General features: G+C 38.4%; 1 protein-coding gene across 1 annotated transcript; it reads left to right on the forward strand.

Moving 5' to 3' along the window:
- Nucleotides 1–728: 728 nt before the first annotated feature.
- On the forward strand, nt 729–14,524 carry LOC137109103 (transmembrane protein 164). The gene is made up of 6 exons (XM_067494506.1): nt 729–1,517; nt 8,492–8,541; nt 10,783–10,849; nt 11,579–11,657; nt 12,508–12,608; nt 13,138–14,524. The coding sequence occupies exons 1-6, from the start codon at nt 1,080–1,082 to the stop codon at nt 13,342–13,344; spliced, it is 942 nt and encodes a 313-aa protein (XP_067350607.1). The 5' UTR covers nt 729–1,079; the 3' UTR covers nt 13,345–14,524.
- Nucleotides 14,525–15,791: the final 1,267 nt, after the last annotated feature.

Below are 15,791 nucleotides of genomic sequence, written 5' to 3' on the forward strand. Positions count from 1 at the left end.
AGCTACCAGTTTATCTATTAGTTATTTCTATTAGTATAATTCTTCATATCAACCCTGTTATCAGTCTTCAAGATAAACAATCTTAATTAAACTGTCAGTGAGAATCAATGATTGAGCTGATTAAAACAATATGTAAACAGTGACTTAATTCTGTTCACCTCAAAAATAATTTGAGGTCACTATATGAAAGTCTTGGGTTAAAAAAGGATTTCAAAAAAAGTCCATTTGATTGGAATTGTAACACTAAAACTTGTTGGAACAGCAGAACCGGCTGTTGTCTTCTGCGTCCTTTAAGTTTCCAGATTACTCGTGAACGCACCATTCCTACGCATCGCGTGTTAATGTCCTCATTGGCCAATGATTTTGGTATGCCCTCGGTTTTGTCTGTCTGGGAGTAAATTAGTTAAGGTCATCCATAAAGTTAAAAAAAAGGAGTATAAGGCGAATATGTCGAATTGGAAAACCTGTAAATATATCCTGTTAATATCGCTGTCCCTATTATGTTTGCATTTACTAACTGAGATTAACGAGATGTAATTGTACACTCTTCAATTGTGTGTGTTTATGTTCTAAATAATCTCCATTCAAGTATCTAGGCTTGTCAATGAGCGGGGTTAACGACCTTCCTTTACCTAAATGTAAAGTTATCAAAGACCTACGCCTTCGCTGCGTACCATCGCAAATTTCGCCCAGCCTGAAAGACTAAACTCGGGGTACTAAAACAGCACGGAACTGCCTCAGTCCAGCTCTTAAGCTACCAATCCGGTGTTGGCGCTATTGCTAACATAGGTTAACTAAACCAGCTAATGGCTTTACATGCTGATATGAGCGGAGTACCCAGCTAACATGCTCGCTTAGTTGTTAGCTGTGCCAGGAAACGAAGGGAGAGGCTTAACCTCCACCACCACCACCACCAGCAGCAGCAGCCGCCGCCGCAGCAGTTCCTAGCTAAAGTCCCTCCTCCGTCTCTGAATGAGGTAGTTCAGCTTTTTCGTTAGCTTAGCCGACACACCGAGGCGCCACATACATGTCTACCTCTCAACCGCGGCACGACCTACGAAAGGGAAATCTTGCAGTTCATGTTGCGACAAGAAGTCGGTGTGACGTCTTTTATTCCATCTTGTTCGTATCTTTTCCAACACGAGAAGAGGAATATGTCCAGATATAATATATACAGCCTCTTAGACTGGGTGTACGGTGGGGTGGACCCGAAGTTTGAGGGCAACGGGGGGCCCGAGTGTGCCGCCTTCATCGCCCCCCAGCAGCGCATCAGTGAGAGCCTGGTCATCATCCTCATCTCTTTAGTGGAGATTGGCGTGGCACTGAAGAAAATAAACCTCTCCAAAGAGCTGAAAGTAGTGGGGAAAGATTGCATAAAGGCAAAAGAAGACAGTCTTGGCAAGAACCTGTTGCTGGTTGGCCTCTGTATGACTTTTGGAGTTGAGGTCGGGTTCAAATTTGCAACCAAGACTGTGATATATCTGCTGAATCCGTGCCATGTCGTGACTATGGTGCAGGTAAGGATGACACTGCCGAGCTGATGCTCATTTACTGTGTGCACTCCCAGGATGAGTTGCTAACCTTACAGCAACACCCATAAAGTGTATTTGAAGACATACTTGTATTTATTCCATTTTCTTCCAAACAAGCCCAGAGTTGATTGATGGTGTATAATTTATTCTGTAATATGTTGGTTGACTTTGATGACACTAGGTGTGTGATAGGCCTGACTTCACTCTGCTTCACTTCTTATGGTCTCTCTCTCTCTCTCTCTCTCTCTCTCTCTCTCTCTCTCTCTCTCTCTCTCTCTCTCTCTGTATGTATGTATGTATGTATGTATGTATGTATGTATGTATGTATGTGAATCCTCAGTCATAAGTCCAATCTAAACGCGACTTACATAAAATTATATCTAATAATAAGAGTGAGACCATAAGGAAAAGAAAGGATGTTGCAGAAATGGCACCTATAAATGAACTCAGAATTGCAAGCAACGCCCTGTGATGAAATAAGACCTGTTGTGTTAGGTTTAGCCCTTGAGCTGTGCAACAAGAGCTGGGCGTCATCGCATTTTAACACATATGATTGTGAGTGGAAGAGAGTTTAAATCAGAGTTTACACTTCGGAACAACACAGGTGTTATCAGTTTGCACTGCTGTCACATGACTGTACTGTGGGTGAATATTTTCATCCTGGCCATTTGGTTGACTGACCTTCCTGGTACATAACTGCCACACCTCATTTCATGTATGTGTAATACACATGAAATATGGTGAACTAATAATATTGATGTATTCTTCTGATTTAGGACTAAATGGAGATATTGTTTTAGTCTGTGGGCATTAATGAACTACTTCCAGTGAAGAAGAACTGACTGACAGTTGCAAAATATCCTTGAACATTGACACTTGATGTGATCAGAAGAGGAAATTATCTTGTGTGGTTTAAAAAAAGGAAGACGTTCACTCTGAGGAGATTGACGTTGCCAGTTTGCGGTGTAATTTTTGTCTCACATTTGAAACTACTTAACAGGAAGGTGTTGTTTTTATGGACCATGTGGCTCTGCAGAAATTGCCTCCAGGAGTTAATTTACTGCCGAGAATAAAGCCAGAGATTGCTGCAGCTTGACTGTATAGTATCAGGAAAGCGGGTGGACCAGGAAGTGAGCAGTGCATTCTTTTTCTGAAAGTAATGTTTGTGCATTCAGGAGTTCATTATAAGGGCTCCTCTGTGAGAGAGCTTGGCTGAGATTGTACAAGACGCATTCAATGATATTGAACCTGCTTCTTTTGGTTCCAGTTTAAGTAGCGTATGTAAGCCCTCCCAGATGACATCATCTGAACTCCTACTGATGAAAAAGTCATCCGTGGATGTCATCTGGAGGAGTTTTTTAGCTGGAAGAAGAGAAGATCTTTCATATAGGGAAGTTAGAACTACTCATCTACAAACTTTAAACAAAGCAGTATGAGCTCACCATTTCTACACCACAATGGCAAACCCTAGACAGGTTTAACGGCTTTTAATCGAGGAAATGTCTGATAAGTTCTAGCAACTGTTATAATGGCATTAATTATACTGTGGTTGTTTCACGTGCACGGATTTGCGAAGCTGAACAGCCAGTGAAAGCAGCCTCCCTCATCTAGGACGAGGTACCAATTGAAGCTGATTCAACATGTTGAATCGGCTAAAAACAGCCTGACTCACATCAACAGTGCTGGACACACCTCTGAAAGATAAGGCCAGCAGACGCTCTACATCATCCTGATGTGGGTTGACAGTGTGCTTGGTGCGTTCCGGCCCTAATAACCACTATGATTCCTAACTGGCTACCTGACTGTTTTCTTGCCGTCTCCTTCAGCTTCTTAACCCAGCAACAATACATACAAATAGTGCGTCTAGAACTTAAACTTAAGAAGTCAAAAATTATGGTTACATTTTACAGGCTGACAAATACTGAAGGCCTTGTAGAATCCCCATGGTGTTCGCATGTTAGATGTGTTGGTTGCTGTATTGCCATTACAATAGACTTGCTATCTAATATATCAGATGTTCAAGGATTATAATATAGGGTTAAGAAATTTTAATCTCTCATAGCAAAATGTAACAGAAGTATAGCAAGCCTAGACACACAATGTCCCTGTGAACTGTCTTCTATTTTGTCAAGTGTGACTGGACATTCTGGTCATTTAAACCAATGATAGATACTCATTTCTTGGTAGGTTGATGATGATGATGAATATTGTTATAAGTTCCAGGAAATGATGAGTCAGCCCTGTTTAAAATATGCCTTGGGCATTTCTGCAGCAGTTTTGAAAGACATTAGCTTAAAGACTTGTGCTGGTCTTTGCTCCATAAGTTCAGAGCTTAAATCTGTAAACTGAAGTACCACGCTGTTAACAAGCTGTGTACAACAAACATTCAATATCAGTATAATAGACCACTGTTTCACTATTGTCACTAAAAAAAAAGACCCATTTATTAGCTTTAGAAATAATATCCAGTAGAGCAGACTGATTACTCCATCGTTGAGATGACACAAAGGCCTTTACTGTATTACTTTATGACTTTATTTGTGAATGTAAGTGTGGTTTATCAGGAATGAGCTCTGTTAATCTATACATATGCCATTTGTATTTGTTTTTCAGCAGTTTCTTTGAAAAATCATTACGCAGTTACAGCTGTGGTTTTACTTTGAAATTCCTCTGCAATTATTTGGTAAACATATTTGGTTCCATTATAACTGAGCTGAATTTGCATTATACAAGTGCATTTACTAGAAAGAATGTCTACATTACCCACCATATCAAACCAAGTGACCCTCGACATGTTTAGTTTCTATCCATTGCAGTCTTTGTATGCTTTATATTTCTTTATTTCTCTGAAGGGTATTCCAGTTATTGTCTCTTTAAGTGTGCAACGTGTTTCACCCTGCTGCATATTTGAATAGTTGCATTTTCAGCCCTGCATGCTTTAAAAATCACAATCCAGATACTGCAGATGACTTCATACACCTGTTTCAGTGGATACCTACAGGCACTCATGAAAGGATGTCTGTGGGTTAAGTAACTCCAGTGTTTTTGGGACAAGTAACTTGATCTATTGCCTAAAAACTTCAAAATCAAGCAATAGATCAAGTTACTTGTCCCAAAAACACCGGAGTTACTTAATTAAAGAGCTCAGAATTTCTTTTAGTTTCTTGTTTGTTTTGTTCTTATATATCTTATGTATATTTTTGTGCAATAGAACAATAATTTATTACAATTCAAAATGGTAAAAACGTCTTTGTTATAGTCTTTACCAACTTATTTTGAACTAAGGCTTGGGATTTATATGGAATTAATTACAATTGTACTTTTTGAAAATTGAAAATTTGAGCTTATTACTTCCTCTGTTGTCACTTCAACATCAGCAGCATTGGTAGCATGAGTTACTCTTTGGAGAGGGGCAACTGTGGCACAGGACAGTAGAGCAGTCGTCCACTGGTTCAATCCCCGGTTCCTCCGGTCATGTGTTAAAGTGTCCTTAAGCAAGACACTGAACCCCAACTTAGTTGTTCCCGGTGAGTGTTGGCTGGCTGCAATGTGTGTGAGATTCTGAGTGTGAATGGGTGAATGAGAAGCAGTGTAAAGCGCTTTGAGTGCCAATAGGAAGAAACGCATTATAAAAGAGCTGTGCAGACCATTTACTGTCTGTTTCCTTGGCGATGCCTGCACACGTTGGCTTTGCTTGTCACTAAGCTGATGTAACTGCAGCCACTGCAGGTGAAGACTAAATAATATCAAAGAAAAGTAGTAATGTTAACTCCTATTGAAATAACAGGTATCTCAGTTCATTTCTTGCTCGCTCTCTTCTTCGGAGAAAAGAAAGTAAAACACTTTGTCTCCATATAAGTCATAGCACTATCCACCTGCAACCACTGTGTTTTAGAAGTGTTCGAAACCCAGGGTGCAGTTACCTTGGATGTGTATTACTTTTTCAGTTACTGTTGCACAGCGGCTACTGGTATTATTCTTTATGTTTACAGTAGGATAAAAAGAACATCTTTTCTAGTTGTGTTTTTCTTTATCAATATGGAATATGCGGCCCTAGTTACCGGGGAACAACATATAGTTTAACTACATCTGTTTTTAAATCATGTTTTGTTTTGAGTTCATGTAGACAGAAAAAAATCAATAAAAAATAATAAATTGTCCAGAACCCTCAAACACATATGAGATTAAATTAATACAGGCTCAATTTGAATTGCGTTACTTCTGTAGTAGCTTCAGACAGATTTCAGACCCATGTGCTTGTCGCAGGTCTAATTTTTCATATATAAAATTGTAATTTTCCACATGATTTTGTATCCAGTAAACTAAAACCTTCAGAAATAAGTTTGCACTCTTGTCCTCATCTATGCTTTTTAATTTATTGCAAAAAATAACAGAATCATTTTTCCCCTTTAATTATACATCATTGGGTATAGACCAATAGGGAAAAATTGCTGCTTCTTTTTTGTTTTTGTTTTTTTCATAAAAAAAGTGAAGGGCTGTACATTCTAAAGCCACTGTGCTTTCTGAAATCCATGTCATGTGGTGTTAAAGGTACAGTACAGAGTTAAATGCAGCAACAAAAACACAAGCCTTTGTTTTTGGTTGCTATGAATAAATGGCCAGACTGTAATAGTTTCAGAATTTAACCCAATGAGAAAAGAAATGAATGTTTTTGGTGAAAACACTGTCAATATATGAAAGAAAACTCCAGTTTGTTAAAAACACTTACAATAAATATGAAAACATTGCTGTTGCTGACCTTCACAAAGGTCCTAACAATACATTAATTTAGATTGTTGTGGATCTGCTTCTGACTGAAATTCACTTTGTATAATATAATCAATATCTCTTGTCTATATGACTTGAAATAATTTGTATGAAAGTTTTTCATTGAAAAAAAAATCATGTTTTAGATGTGATCAACTTCACACTGCAGCACTTTTCACATTAATGACTTTTATAGACACATGGCAGACATTGCACAGGTGGCAACAGTGTTTCCTATCGGCTCCTATTTTCCCTTTTAATATAAAAAACTCAGCCTCTGAACCAGAAGATATAACATTATCTGTTGCCATTTTGAAGAAAGCATCTGAAAATCTGCTGTTATCTTTCTGTTTGTAATCCCAACATTTGAAAGAAAACTAAACAATACATGGTTAATGGTCTGCTCTTATTTAGCGCTTTTCTACCTATTGGTACTCAAAGCACTTTATACTGCTTCTCATTCACCCATTTACACACACACACACACACACACACACACACACACACACACACACACACACACACACACACACGAACACACCCATGGGGGAGCTGCTAGGCAGCTGGCCTACACTCACTGGGAGCGATTAAGTTAGGGTTCGGTGTTTTGCTCAAGGACACTTCGACATGTGACCGGAGGATCGAACCAACAACGGTGGGATTTATGGACGACCGCTCTACCACCTTCGCCACAGTTGCCCCAATAGACTTAGTATAGTCTTAAAATTGATTAACCTGTTTAGCTGACACTTGTGTTAAACACTACTCTGCACATTTAATGTATCAGGAGTTTCTAAAAACACTGGATAAGTGTGTTATCTATCTGATATAAAACCCAATGGATTATACTTAAATAGAGTTTGTCACCTATTTATAAGATCTTGACTTCATGGGCAAACATCCCAGATAGAGATTAATCCCAGATGGAGACTGAAGTGGCCTTTTGAATTTGATTAACTCCTACTGGCTTTCCTTGACATTTAGCCTTAGATTTAGCACAGTGTACCAAACAGAAACTTGCCTATAATACCTACATTCTCGTCACCATTTCCCAGCATGTTAAATTATCTGGGAAATGTCTGTTATCGGTATAGAAATGTAAAATGAAACAATTATTATTATCGTATTATTAATGTTCCTTGTTTCACCCTCAGCTATCAGCCAATCACATGGTCCCTGCCTCTTAAAGAAGCGAGCTCAACGGCTGCTAGCAAATTTAGCTAATTGGTTCCTGTTAGCTAAAGCAAAAACATTTGTATTTCGAATCATCCCACCAGAGGTTGCAACTGTAAATAAACACAGTATGGAGCCTCCCCAAGCCAGAGCTCAGCGAAGCTGTTCAAGCTACCGGTCTACTTAGGATTCTAGGCTGAAATTATTCCTGATCTGCAAAGTGAAGAGCCAGTGTTAGTTGTGACACACAACTGCAAAGCAATGCAAAGGCTGAATGAGAAAATAAAAGTCTGAAGAAATGTGTGCATTTATCAAAAATGTTGAGCATTATATTTTGCCAATGACTCTGTCTTGGCAAAGTATAACACACACATTAACCCATCACTTCTGTTCACAGTGCAGTTGATGGGCGTACAGCAGATCAATCATTATGATGTATGTCAGAAATCTCTGGCCAGTGTGTAGTTGTACAGCTAATCGCAAGTAAATTGATTTCCTGTAATTCTCTTTGCAGTTTTTGGCTTCCGGGCAAGCCAACATTTTGTCAGATGATGTTTTGAAGCAAATCCATATTTGCAGTATCCTCCAGGCTCTAGTAGCACCTAGTAGGAACTGATTTTACACGTGGCTTTTCGTTGACAGTAGGGTTTAAACTTAATGTCAGCAGCCTAGAGCTGATGTGTATCTGTTGGCTTTTGGTAAGTTGCTTATGTTTTTGTTGCTTCAGTCAGATGTCAAGTCTGTCTTCTCTAAGATACACTGGATTTTGTTTGTAACCATCTTTCTGTGTTCTGTTTTTTGTTTTTCGTTTTGAAGCAAGAAAGTCTTTACAGTTGCCAGCAAGATGCTGTGTTCAATGTTTCTGCTCCCATTGTATAATATAAATTGCTTAAAGTAATTTGTTCATCTTCTTCATTACTCTAAGCACCAGAAGCTGTGGAAGCAGGATGTTCATCATAAACTAGAACTTTTATTGTAATAATGTGGTTTCTCATTTCTTTCTGTGCTTTCCTCAACAGATCTTCCTGCTCGCCTGCCCACCGTGTAAAACAGCAATGGTTGTGTTTAGGTGCGGTTTATTAACTTGTTTTTCATTTGAACATTGTATTTGGTTGTTATACTGACAAAATACTAAAGATGTTTAAAAATATGATTTTCAATTAAGCTCTTAAAAACAACTTTTGTTATGGTGAAGCACAACGTTATCACAATCAATACTTCGAATTGAAGTGAATTTCCAATACTGTTGTGCTTTTGGAGAAATACAGTTGCAAGAACTCATCATCATTAGTTTTATGGGTGTGTTTAATAAAGACATGATAGATTGTGACTGTGTTTTATCAGATTAGAATTACTGTGGTTGTGATCAGTTGCGCTTTATTGACTTATTTTTGATGCCTGTTTATATTCAGTGAATTTGAATGTTGTCGTCACACTGACTTATTTGTGAGTGGTAAGTACAAAGTTTGGCTCATCCGAGTCACAAAGAAGACGGCTGCAGTGAGTTGTAGCAGTTTTCTAAAAGGACTGTAGCTTTGTTTTTCTTGAAATGGTCAGAATGTAGCCAGCTAAAATGAAAGTGAGTTTATAAAGCTTTATGAAACACTTTTTAGCAAGTTTCTCATCTTTGGAAAATAAAAGGTAAACCAGCTCAGAAAAATAACTTCTATCCATCAGATCAAAATGCTCATTCAGGTAGATGAATAGTTTACTAGCAGACATTTCAAGGGAACTTTCCATGAAAAATGTTTATATCGGTCTGCTAAATGTCACTTGCAGTTTGTGTACCTGTACTGGTGGATCAGTGGTAGACCATTGGGTAGGAATCCAGAAGGCATTGGGTTTGAATCCCACCCCACCAGGCATGACCACACCCATCCACCAAGGGCGAGCCTGGTGCCAGTCCTAAGCCCGCAGCAGGAAGGGCATCATGTCAAATCAACGTGGAAAACATGTTTCGCTGTGGTGACCCCTGAAAGGAAAAACCAAAAGTCGTTGCCCTTCATTTCATAAGAATTTCATTTAACTTAAAGGACAGAGTTTTGAAGGATTCGTAGGAAAAGATGCAAATTTATAGTTCATACTCTTTGGCTGGATTTATGTATGAAGGAGAGGCAATCTGTTAATTGTTAGTATATACTGAAACATTGTGACCGCAGATACTTTCATACAATAAAGTGAAAGTATCTGCGGTCACAATGTTTTGTTTTGTTTTTTATATAGTTTTCTGCAGTAATTGGTCATAAAATGTGATCACAGTAATTCTAATCTGATAAAACACAGTCATGATCTTTCATGTCATTATTGAACACACCCATTAAGCATTAAACTAATGGTGATGGGGTCTCGCTACTGTATTTCTCCAAAAGCACAACAGTATTGCAAATGCAAAAACGTTGTGCTTAACCATAACAAAAGGTGTTTTTAAGAGCTTAATTGAAAGTCATATTTTTAAACATATTCAGTAAAGAGGAAAATACAGGGCAAAGGTTGTTAATAATCAGTAAATGTGGTGAATTTGAATGAAGCAGAATGTTGATCAGAAAAGGTCCAGATGCCACCAGAATGACAGCTGGGCTTATTTGAACTGACATTGCTCTGACACTGCTGTTTTCACAGTGACCTTAGCTGCCACAGCATTTATTTTGGTTCATTTGACAAAAAGGGCAGTCAGAGTTGATAGATGTAGGTCTGAACTTTGATACATACAGTAAGCTCTTGGGTTTAGATAAGGTTGCTCTTAGAATAATTCTTATTTAAACAACACATGCTGTTATTAACTGAACAAGCATCACACTCCCTCTGTCTGCAGGAGCAGACGGGCTGTGTGTGTACTGAATGGTGAGTGACATGAAAGCAACTGCAGAATATGGGCTAACTAAAGAGAGGTGTCTAAATTGCACTAATTCTGAATAAATAGCGGAAAAATACTAATTTCTGAAAATCATGAAATCAACTTTGTGATATTTTCAAGAATAGTAGAAATGTCAAGTGCCAACAACGTAAACACAGGAATTAAAATTATAATTGCCCGAACCATCAGTGACCCGACTTCTCAAAATCAATACTCGAAGGAGGAACTGACCCTGCCAGAGAATGTAAGACAGCTGCTGCTAACGGCATCATTTAGGACTTTGATGAAATTTTCTGCAACATAGAATTTAATCTTCCCCGTCCTACACTTGTTCTCCACCTGTTTGGTTACACTAACCGATTCAAGCTAATGTCATTTGGGGGGAATTTAAAATCTTATTTTATTATTATTGCTATTATTGTTGTTATTAATGGATAATCCCCTATGTGTTTTCAGGCTGCAGGTCCACATGTTGAACGGTGCATTACTGGCTTTAATGTTTCCCGTAGTCAACACTAGACTGGTAAGTAACCAGTGTTTGAAGAATCTTGAGCAAAGTCACTGACACACCTGTCTTTGTTGTTTCTCTGATATTAACAAGGAAAATATTTCTTGTTCATGATCTATATATTTCCCTTTTTATGAAAGCTCAACAAGTTAACAAGTCTATCTTGTAGCTTTGTTGTATAAAAGAAGACGACTCCTTGTCAAAAATGTGACAGTTATATGAATGTGATGTTGAATGAATTGGAGTTTTCTACCAGAGCATGAATCTGATGACTAAACTAAGACGCAGAAGACAAAATGTTGGACTTAGGTGGCAGAAAGGTCCAAGGTTGATGGTAATTCTGTTGTTGTGAAGGAAATCTGGGGTTTAGTCGCTAACTTTAATGGTTTAAAATCTACCTGAAATTGTATGTTCTTAGTACAAAATGTAATTTATTTTTTATTAATCTTTATTCTATTATTGTTTTTAATTTTATTCACATTCCTTAAAGGCTAAAGTATTTGCTGATCTTAGATCAGATTGGGCTTTGATATCATGTAGCCACACCCAGTCATGACATGTTTAACAGCAAAAAATGGGTCAAGAAAACCCTGTTGTGTTTTATACACCATAATGTTCAGCTGCCTCTTCAATACAGGAGTCTGTGTGCATGACATCTGTGTTAGTGGGAATTGTGTTGTGTCCTCTTAATCAGAGGTTACTCTGTTATGTTTGATGTGTGTGAAAAAGCTCATCTTTCTACAGCTACCGTTTGAAAAGGAGATCTACTACATCCAACACTCCATGCTGTATCTGGTGCCTCTTTACCTTTTCAGGAAAGGAGGTAAGCATTAATATTCTGTAATTACATCATGCAGGACCTTGCAACCAAGCCTTTAATACAATAAATGGTATTCTTTCTCTTTTTATGTCTATTATGTTCGTTGCACAGGTATGTGCTTATTCTGGATGGATGGATGGATAGATAAAGCTTACATTCCTTTGCATGCTCTCCTACAAACTTCTACTTGCTACTCAATAATAAAATGCACAAACTGGGGCAAGAGCCCTATGCAGTATAATGTCATGTTGCTATATTCCAAAGGTTAGAACATGACTTTGTAAAGGAGGGAGGCAGAGTTCATTGCACTTGTTCTTTACAGTTTCAAACTACTACTAGTTTAACTACTACTACACAGCAAAGTAGGAGTCAAACTGATCTAATTACTCTACAAAATACCAGTGAGGTGAGGAAAGTGGAAAAACCTGTTGGACATGAATCCTGTTAATGGTTTTGCTGTGGTCATGGGAAGTCTGGGGCGACTGTGGCTCAGGAAGGTAGTTGTTGGTTTGACAGCGAATATGGTTCAATCCCCGGCTCCTTCGGTCACACGTCGAAGTGTCCATGAGCAAGACACTGAAACCTAAGTTAGTTGCTCCCGGTTAGTGATTGTGATTTTGAGTGCGAATGGGTGAAAGAAAAGCACTTAGCAAGTGCTAATAGGTCGAAAAGCGCTATATAAGTGCAGACCATTTACCATTTGACTGTTGACAAGCATTTTTACGACAATCAAACAGTATTTTTTTGTCAGCCTTTTGTCTATATAAGGTCACAACAGGAGGTGAGATTTGGCATAGGATACATACTCTGTACCTGCTCCCTTCAAATGTTTTATGGTTGGTTTGTTTTGCAGGTGTGTACAAGCCTGAGCCTCTGGGGGACATATGGTGGGCACTGCTCTCCACTGGCATACTGTTCCTCTATCACTTCCTTTTCTTGCAGGTCCTTGGCTTGGTAAGATGGAGCCCTCTGCTGGGCATTACATGATATGTCCCCACTCAAACATACAGTACATACACTGGTCAGGCATAACCGTATGACCATCTGTGCAATTTAATGCAATCAATTACAGTGCATGCTGCTTTTACAAGGTTACAATTTCTCTGTTTTAGGTTGAAACTGTCAGAAAGTTGATATTTCTAGTACTGTTTATTATTAAGTTCAAAGTAGGTAGTGATGTCATACTGGAGTGCATTATAAGAAAAGGTGGTTCTAATGTTTTGCCCACCATACGTTTGCATTTAGTCAGACAGTTTTGTGACAGGCTTGCTAAAAGTTTCTGAGGTTACTAGGGTTGAGTTTTAAATATTTGTGGCCTAAAACACTGCAAATCTATATGTATAATTAAGGTTTAGTCCCAAATACAGACCATAGGGAAAAATTATGTGAATTATCCAACCAATATTTGCTGTCAAATAAATATATCTGGGATGGTATCAGCAGCATATTAGGACTCTTGTGCTTACTTTCTTTACTAATCCAGGTAACTGAGGTCAACCTGAACAACATGCTGTGCCCGGCTGTGTCTGACCCATTCTACGGGCCTTGGTACCGGATTTGGGCGACAGGCCACCAGACTCTGCTGACCCTCATTCATGGGAAGGTTCTCACACTGCTCTCACAATACACTGGCTCCTTCTGCAGATACCTGTTGGACATGCCCCGCCTGCGCAGCAAGAAAGTGGACTGAATGTCCATGAAGACTAACACAGACCTAGCCTTTCACTCTAAATGCCAGTTCTTATTTTTAAAGCAACATTTTTATGCATCTTATAAGAACTTACTTCTGTTTTACTGAAACAAGTCAGCATTTTAAGGCCAGTGATCCATGGTGTCATTCTTTCAGTGTTGTGGTTGGCTCACATAAATACTTGCATGCAGAAACATAAAGGCATTTTAAAGCTGAAAATTAGCGTTGTGTCGTTGGCAAAATCTGGCCTTTTTTTATTACTTTTTTTTTTTAATACAGCTTTTAGAAATTAAATTTGTGAGCGATCTCTCAAGCTGCCTTTTTAAAGGTGTCTTAAAACTATAAATTCACCCAAATGTCACTAATGATCAGCATTGTTACACTTCATTTTTTTATGTGGTAGTTTTGCTAGATCTGTGTTAGTGCGTGAAGCTGCCATTTTATTTGTCTCAAAACAAATTTTGAATGTGACCTTTGCTCGTTTATGGAATTTGTTTGTCATTTATGACCAACTGTGTCAGTGTTGTCATGACTGAATATAGAAACTCCACCTTACACACATGTACAGTATATAAAAACTTTCTTTTAAGTGGCCTCTTTAGTGCTTCTGTCTCCAGCCCATTCCAATCATTCCAGCTGTGATAATCAGGGGACATAAGGATGTGCTGTAGTATAACGTGATAAACGAGGATTTACAATGGGATGTTAATGTTACCTATGCCAAGGAGGTTAGCTTTTTTTAATCAATGTTTTATTGTGGTGTTGGACCATGTTCAGTGAGGTATAAACTTTAGTGCATTGTTTGAATGAGTGGCTGTGATGTGGGATACTATAGATCTTGACAGAAAATATGACACTGGGCTGGATTTAAGCATACTGTAACGACAAGCAACAAACCAATCATACACGGCATCCTGAATTCACTCCAGTGCTGCAGCTGCAATGTGTGTGTTTATAGAAATGCATCTGATATTCTGCAAGCAGTCAATTTATGTCATTTTGCTGATTGTCCAAGTGAAAGAAAGTTAATTGGAGTATGTCAGTTATGGTATAAATCATTTCAAGTGTGTTTTACTGTAGCATATTCTCTACTTCACTGTAAAAAAAAAAAAGGGAATAAACTTTTGTATTTCTCAATTTGAGTGTATGTGCTGCAATGACATTAAAATAATGTTCAGTTCTCTGTGTGTATCTGGCATTTATTTACCTTTCATTACTCTGCAAATAATCACATTTTCAACCATACGTTGAGCTACTGCTTTAACCTATTGTTTCTAATCACACAACAGTACTACACTTAAGTCACTTTGTGACTCGTGCTTTTGTGCTATATGTTTGCGGTCACTAGTTTAAGGCCAGATTTGGTGTAAAGCTTTAAGTGCAGAGTCTTTTCGCAGGCCTCCTCAGTAGAGACTGGAGAGGTTGATCTAAAACCACCTGAGAGCCTGCAATGAAACCTCAACATTAGTGTGGATTAACAGGGGGAAACTCTGCTGCTCTTCTCCTCAGCTGCTTGTAGATGCAGAGTTACACAATACAGTGACTACAGGAATAACTGGGCATTATTACAAGGGACAGTTGACTAGGGTTCATTATTATTACAGCGTGAAATGAGCAGCAGACATGCATCTTTTCTCTTGGTGTACAGTCGGTTCTCTGTGTCAGCACAGGAATAATTACAGCTGAAAGTAGATGAAGAGTCCTTAGTAAAAGGGGACGATTGACAAAGTGTATAGCATAAAGGGGACATGATGAGATACAGCCACAGGTGAAATAAATGGAAGTAAATATGGACTCCACTAGTTTTAACGTCATTCCGTCATCAGTATAATTTATTCAGACAGATGGGAGCCCAGAGGCAGGCTTGGGAGAGAAAATAAAGTGCTGGTTGGAATTGAACTCAGGCCACCACTGAGTTCATGTGTGGTTATATACACTCAGCATACTGGACCAGTCAACTCCTTCTGAGCACTTAGTGATAAATATCATGTAACACGCAGATAAAAAAAAAATAATTAAAAATACACCTGCCCAGATCCCTCCTGACTTGGTCAAGCATGTGCGGGACATTGTTACTGTCAGAGTTTTGCAAGTGTCCACCTCATTGTGGCCACAGTTTCTGGCTTTCTTAAAATAAAATTAGTGATTTAAAATAAAATCAATCTAAATCTAAAATCTATATAAGTATTGCCCCACAATATAAATTCAGCACACTGTATTCAAAATATATTGTATATTTACTACCAGACAGCAGCATCACTTCTAGATGAATGTGCCCTTGTAATTCATTAAGGGATAAGTCAGCAGGCTGTGACCATGTTCAAACATTCGGATGTTCAGCTTAGTTTAGCATGTTAGCAATTTGTTAATTAGTATCATACACAAAGTACAGCTGAGGCCTATGGATATATAAACAGTTTTTTACTCTATATTGGCACCACTACTGC

This window comes from Channa argus, chromosome 24, assembly GCF_033026475.1.
Source record: "Channa argus isolate prfri chromosome 24, Channa argus male v1.0, whole genome shotgun sequence".
Classification (NCBI taxonomy): domain Eukaryota; kingdom Metazoa; phylum Chordata; class Actinopteri; order Anabantiformes; family Channidae; genus Channa; species Channa argus.

Coding starts and splice junctions, on each gene's coding strand:
- LOC137109103 (XM_067494506.1), top strand. CDS start 1,080: ATGTTGCGACAAGAAGTCGGTGTGACGTCTTTTATTCCATCTTGTTCG. Junction 8,542..10,782: donor ACAGCAATGGTTGTGTTTAG/GTGCGGTTTATT, acceptor ATGTGTTTTCAG/GCTGCAGGTCCACATGTTGA. Junction 10,850..11,578: donor CCGTAGTCAACACTAGACTG/GTAAGTAACCAG, acceptor ATCTTTCTACAG/CTACCGTTTGAAAAGGAGAT.